Here is a 6,000-nt window from a genome sequence, read left to right as displayed (position 1 = left end):
TCCCAAAAATAAATAAAAAACGTTGAAAAAAAAAAAAAAAAGAATAACCTAACAGGTCTGTAGAAGGTTTATTAGAGGGCAACCGAAGAGCTGCTATGTAAGATAAATCAAAAAGATTTTATCTTCAATTTGTAGAAGATATACACAAATACAGGTCTTAAGGGTCTCTACTTTAAACTTGAGTGTGTGTCTGTGTGTGTGTGTGTGTCTGTGTGTGTGTATTGAGAATGAAAACAAAAGGAGGTCTCCACAGTAGTGCCACAATCAAGGTGATAGGAAAAAGTTGTTTTTGTATATTTTCATTTTCTATTTTGAGTTTGAGCTCATGGAAGATAACAACTATACTTGCCTGCTGTTCCATGTCCTTTCACAGCAGAGTCCTAGGACAGAAGGACCCAAAGAGCAAATGATACGGCATTTTATATGTTCTAATCAGAGACAATCCTGGATGGAAAGTTAGCTGCAAATATTTGTATGTGTGTGGTTTTTAAGAAAATGATGGAAGAATTGGTCTACAATATCACTAATAAAGATGATGCTGTTATCATCTGTCTTTGGAGAAGTAGGCACCCTCCAAATACTCATGACTGCGTTATGATTAGAAAATAGCAACCTCCTCTTCTGAACCTTCATCAAGTCAAATGATATGTTGTTCCTTTACTTAATTTTAAGCACCTATTTTGTTTTTCATAATTTCTTACATGTTTATATCGCCTGCTTGGTTTTGCTCTATTTCTTTGCTTATGCAATGCTTTGGAGTGTCTTTTTTGACTTTCTGCTGTTAAGAGACATCCCTTTAAAAAAAATCTTCCCAGGGTATTGAATATTTTTCATAATACGCCTATATATTTTTATCAACTAACAGTATATGAATTTTGTTCCTTTTTTCAAAAGCAGAAGACAAAAAAGACTTCCCTGTCTTGTTATAAAAGAGCAGTCTTGTCAACCTTTTGAGCACGTAAGTCAGGCTTAAGAAATCTATGTTTCTATTAAATACCATTGACAGAAAACAGTCAAGAGCTACCTGCAGGTTAAAATAATTTAGCATTCTGTATGACATGTAGCAGGGGAAGAAGGAAAATGATAGAAATGGGAAGGATAAAATAATTCAGACTTAATGGCTAGCATGAAAGTGGTTTTTGTTTTATTTTTAGAAATGGTGAGATGCCTTTGTGACAAGAGACTGTTGCTTTTATTCTTTGCCGAGCTGGGAACGTAATTTGAGAGAGAGGAGCTATATTGTTCCTAATGCTTAAATGTTTCTTGGAAACTGTATTTATTTTATTGTGTTGAGCCCGCCTCCTTGAGTCAGTCTTTTGATCTAGTGTGGTTCTGTTTGGAAGAGTTTCTTTAAAAAAACTCTGAAAGATTTTTTATGAATAAATTTAGAAGTAATTAAGAGTGAGTATTTTTTATTTAGACTTTAAAAATTTTAACGTAGGGCCTGCATTTTCAAGATGTTTGCAGATTGGATTTTGTAACTGGAGTCATCTCTTCATAATTATATGCCCTTTTTTAAAGGCTATAAACAACAAATCCTATACCTTGTGCCTTGTATGAGAACCATAACCTTCTAGAACCTAAAGGGCCTGTCAGGAGTATAGTGAGATAACTTTAGAATGAGATTCTATTCTACCTTAACAGCAGAGCGTGTACCTTCTAGCAACATATTCTAATGTCAGGAATCATTTCTATCTAAACACTTTGGTATACATGAAGATAGAGATGTCATTTTCACTTTCCTGTTCCCTTTTAATTCAAATGGTAGATAATCAATCTTTCTTGTTGAGATTCTTTTAAAATAAACTATTTAATGAAGCTTGTCCAGTTTTAGATCACTGGAGAGTGTTTTCATATCTTCCAAAGATCATGCTGTAGTTTCCCCATAATGTACCAGGTAGACAGAAGCTTAAGAAGATCATAGCATCTGTTTTGGTGAAAGATTTTGGAAGAGTCTGGAAGATCATCTATCCTGACTTTGATTGAACTTTCAAGCTGTGATACTTTTCTTGAAGTTTTCTATATATTAGTCAATGAGGAAAATTTCTTAGGCTTACTGTGTAGCTTGAGGTAGGAGACCCCCTCCTTACCATATCTCCCCCCACCCCCCCCCCCCCCCTCTGTGTGTCTATCTACATTACTTGGCATATGACTGCAGGGTGTCTTGTGGTACAGTTGAAAGTTTTACTAAGGAGGCCTGGCATATTCAGATCTAGCACTGTCTAGCATGCTTAGTAAATGAAACTTGTTTTGGAGCTGAGTCTTTACAGTTCTTTGAAGTCAAAGGGAGAATTTTTCATTAAAACTGTAAGTCTTGGGACACCTGGGTGGCTCAGTTGGTCAAGCGTCCAACTCTTGATCTCAGCTCAGGTCTTGATCTCAGGGTCATGAGCTCAGGCCCCACTTTGGGCTCCATGCTGGGCGTGAAGCCTACTTACAAATACATAAATAAAATTGTAAGTCTTGTTATTTTATGTATATTCTTTTTGGATAGAAAGGTGAAGATAAAGAGATTGAGCAGATACTGAATTGCTGCAGCTCTAGACCCTAGAGCCCTGCCACACCTACCACTCTTAGCATAGCAACAAGTAGTAAAAGACACTTGGAATCCTTTTTTCCCCCAATCCGTGCTGGACTGACAGGAAGGATTTAGTGATTAGAAATACTATGTACTTTGTTCTCCTACTTTTCAACAAGAATCAGTGTGTACAGTTGAAATTTTCTGACCAGAATTTGGAAGACTATGATGTGATTCCCTGGGCCTGATTTGAGAAGAAGGAGCTCTCTTGAATATGGGTTTACTAGTTGGTGGTGAATTTGTGAGTCGCCAACTATTAGGCCTTTATGTCCAGATATTATCTTAATTTATGGAGTAAGGTCCCTGAGTTCTCCTCTTTCCTTCCACAGGGCAAGCAGGAGGACTTCAAGACGACAGTTCTGGAGGGTATGGAGACGGCCAAGCATCAGGTGAGGGTGGCATTAGATGCTTGCCACTTAGTAGCAAGAGCCGCCAAGTCAGGGATTGATGCTTGCAAGAGTTTTTGGCTGTGGTATCCACATTTTAGCCAGAAGCACAGGGGAAATTTAACTCGCAGGACAGAGTAGTAGAATAGGAGAGTGTAGCCAGAACAAAGGCAAGCAAAACCTTTTGAAGTCCTCAGGCCGATCTCAGCCCTCCACTCTTCATGTTTTTGAGGAGATGGCAGGTACTTTTCTCCCCAGCAGCTTTTATAGTAACAGTAAACATATAAAACAAAATCATGGGACCTTTAAAAAGAAATATAGCTGAACACACAGAGAGGAGGAGCCATAGGCCAAAAGCCTTCCAAAAAAAAAAAAGGACGGAAAGGCATTCTAGGACTAGTCAGATGAATTATGCAGGTAAGGGACTTTTCAGAAACGGTTGTTAGATAGTATTGGGTACATTTTTTTCAGTTAACATTGCATAATTATTTTGTAGTGTAAACATTTTGTCACATGAAAATTAGTCATTTTTTTAAAAGTCTGCTCAAAATGCTCTTTCTTTTCAGACCAAACTGTGAGATTTTTACTTGTAGGAAAAAGTAAAAGGTTAAATGATTTATAGGGCCCATCTGGAGCCATTAAAGTTTGTTCCAGGAATCCAAAGTAGTATGTCTGGATTTCATCCTTTGCCCAGGATGTTTTTGTGTGGTTCAATGCTCAAAACTGACTGATACATATATATACATTATGATAGAACTGGAATAGGTGTTACTTCACTTTTGGAGTTTGTCACTTTTCAACTGTTAAGTCTACTTTAAAATTATTTGTCTTTTGCAGTTTGTGTACACCAGGTCTAGGAAATATTTGTATTTTACTCTCTTGGGTCAAAATACACTGTTAATGCAGCAATTAGTACTTAGGGGATCCAGAATGTTAGAGGTAGACTTGTTTCAATGCTGTCCCAAGGATTGGAGGTTGATAATCAGTACATGGTTATTTTAGAGGTGTTAAAATCCTCATTCAGAGTATCTGTGGCAGATAAACCTTTGAAGAATGCTCTTTATTAAATGATGCACAATTGGATCTTCCATGGAACTGTTGAGGATCAGGGATAGCCTTTAGAGCTTTAATCTTGAAGAAATAAATTGACTTTTCTTGTTGCTTTTTGTTTTAACGTGAGTAAATTTACTCTTTTGCTTTAGTAAATAATATGTTGTATTGCTGAAAGTAAAAACAGACTTTCATATAAAACTGTGGTGCTTCTGACTTACTATTTAGTAGAACATGATTTTTTTTTACAGTGTTTCCAAGAGTGGTGGTGACTATTCTAAACCCTTCAAGATCTCTCTTCAGATCTTTGCCATATTCAGAAGCATGCATTTGTAAGATGATCAGTTAGAAGCATGTGCTTGTAAGCGATCAACGTTCTTTTTTTTTTAAATAAAGCCAAATGACCCTCATGAGTATCTTGGGACCAGGATCATATCTTGACTTTTATAAATCCACATCAAGTTGGTGTATACATCTTAAATCTTAAAAGTTAAGGGAACTTGAGGTCATTTTCTCTAACTTCTGCAGTCAAACAGATATTGTATCCACCCGTTTTATGGATAAGGACTTGAAACAGTTAAATGGTATGACCAAGGATACACAAACACTTGGAGGAGTGAGAGAACCCAGAGATCTTCTTTCTTATGCATAGGCTAGTCCTTATATCCTCCCTCATAGAATCATTTAAAGTGTGCGTTTACCCTAAAAACAAAAAATCTAAAGCATAGGGAATTATATGATTCTCCTCTTTTTCTTTCCTCTACCCCTATTCTTTATTTTTAAACTATTATAGGACTGAATATGGTGCATCTAGAGTTTACTAATTTAAGTAGTCTTTTGTATGAGGATTCTTGTGAGACTTTTGTTTTCCCTCTTCAACTAGAAATCTAGTTAATTTATCTACCTCGTGAAAAAGAAATGAAAGCTAGTAACTTTTATGGAGGCCTTCTTTTCTTTTAAGTGTTATATCTCTGTTACCTTATTCTACTCAAGGTGCTACTTATATGTCAGAATCAGGGAGGAAATGATTTCATGGAATAGAGGGTCTATATCCTCACCTCCCTCCCGCCCCTTTCTGCTTCTCTAATCTACCTAAAAAGGTCTTTATATTCCCTTAAATATTTTATGACTTTTAATTATGTTTTCAGAGAAAGTGTGAGCCTGTCAGACCATTAGAAAAGCATTTCTGCTTTAGCATGACTGCATTTTGAAAGGTGATGCTGGAATTTCCTGTGTGAAATTGAGAGAAAGGAATTGAACTGAGGGGCAAGATTGATATGTAGGCAGCCTTGAAGCTTTAAAAAAATTAGGATAGCATCTTTGAAACATTCAAATTTCCGGAATACCAGATTCTGTTAAGAGCACACAAACACTAAGTGTAAATTAGGTCTGAATTATATGTACTACTGGTACTTTTTAATAAGGATATTATTAAAGTCAATTGTATTCTTTAAGGTTTTTCCTTCAAAAGGTGATACTTACGAGTTACATTATCCAGAGTGGTCTGTTAGTTCATTTTGGAAATATCCTATTGAAAGAGTGCTTTACTTAGCTTTCGAACAGCTTAGGTTCCAAGTTAACCTATTTTTTGATTCTTTGATAAAAGGTTAGAATTTTATGTTATACAATTTTCACTTTTATATTGATAGAGGTCTTCCTTCCTTGAAATAATAGTCTTCATCCCTAAAAACCAAGAGGAAGAAAATAATTACAGAGTAGAGACTTTTTTGTTTTTAAAAATTGACAAAGTATTTAAGAATAACTGGGTGTTTTGGATGTTATGTAGAAGAGAGAAATGGAGAAGAATATTACTCCACACATATATTAGTGTCACAACTTTTGGCTTCTTTAATTCCTTTTGGTAATCATTTGGTGTTTGATTTAAAGGCACTTTTTTTTTTTTTTTTAATGTTTGTTTATTTTAGAGAGAGAGCAAGCAGGGGCAGGGCACAGAGAGGGGGAGACAGAGGATCTGAAGCAGATTCT

The 6,000-nt window shown here is 35.9% G+C and overlaps 1 protein-coding gene across 1 annotated transcript in view; it reads left to right on the top strand.

The window, feature by feature from the left end:
• The window catches only part of KDM1A (lysine demethylase 1A), a gene marked incomplete at its 5' end in the record, with an annotated part of 61,917 nt that overhangs the window by 19,844 nt on the left and 36,073 nt on the right, over positions 1-6,000 (top strand). Inside the window, one exon of the mRNA XM_049618905.1 lies at positions 2,908-2,967. Coding sequence (XP_049474862.1) covers positions 2,908-2,967 — 60 coding nt within the window. The remainder of the gene's footprint in view (positions 1-2,907; positions 2,968-6,000) is intronic.

This window comes from Panthera uncia (genome assembly GCF_023721935.1).
Source record: "Panthera uncia isolate 11264 chromosome C1 unlocalized genomic scaffold, Puncia_PCG_1.0 HiC_scaffold_4, whole genome shotgun sequence".
Taxonomy (NCBI): domain Eukaryota; kingdom Metazoa; phylum Chordata; class Mammalia; order Carnivora; family Felidae; genus Panthera; species Panthera uncia.
This window is presented reverse-complemented; position numbering and strand designations above follow the sequence as displayed.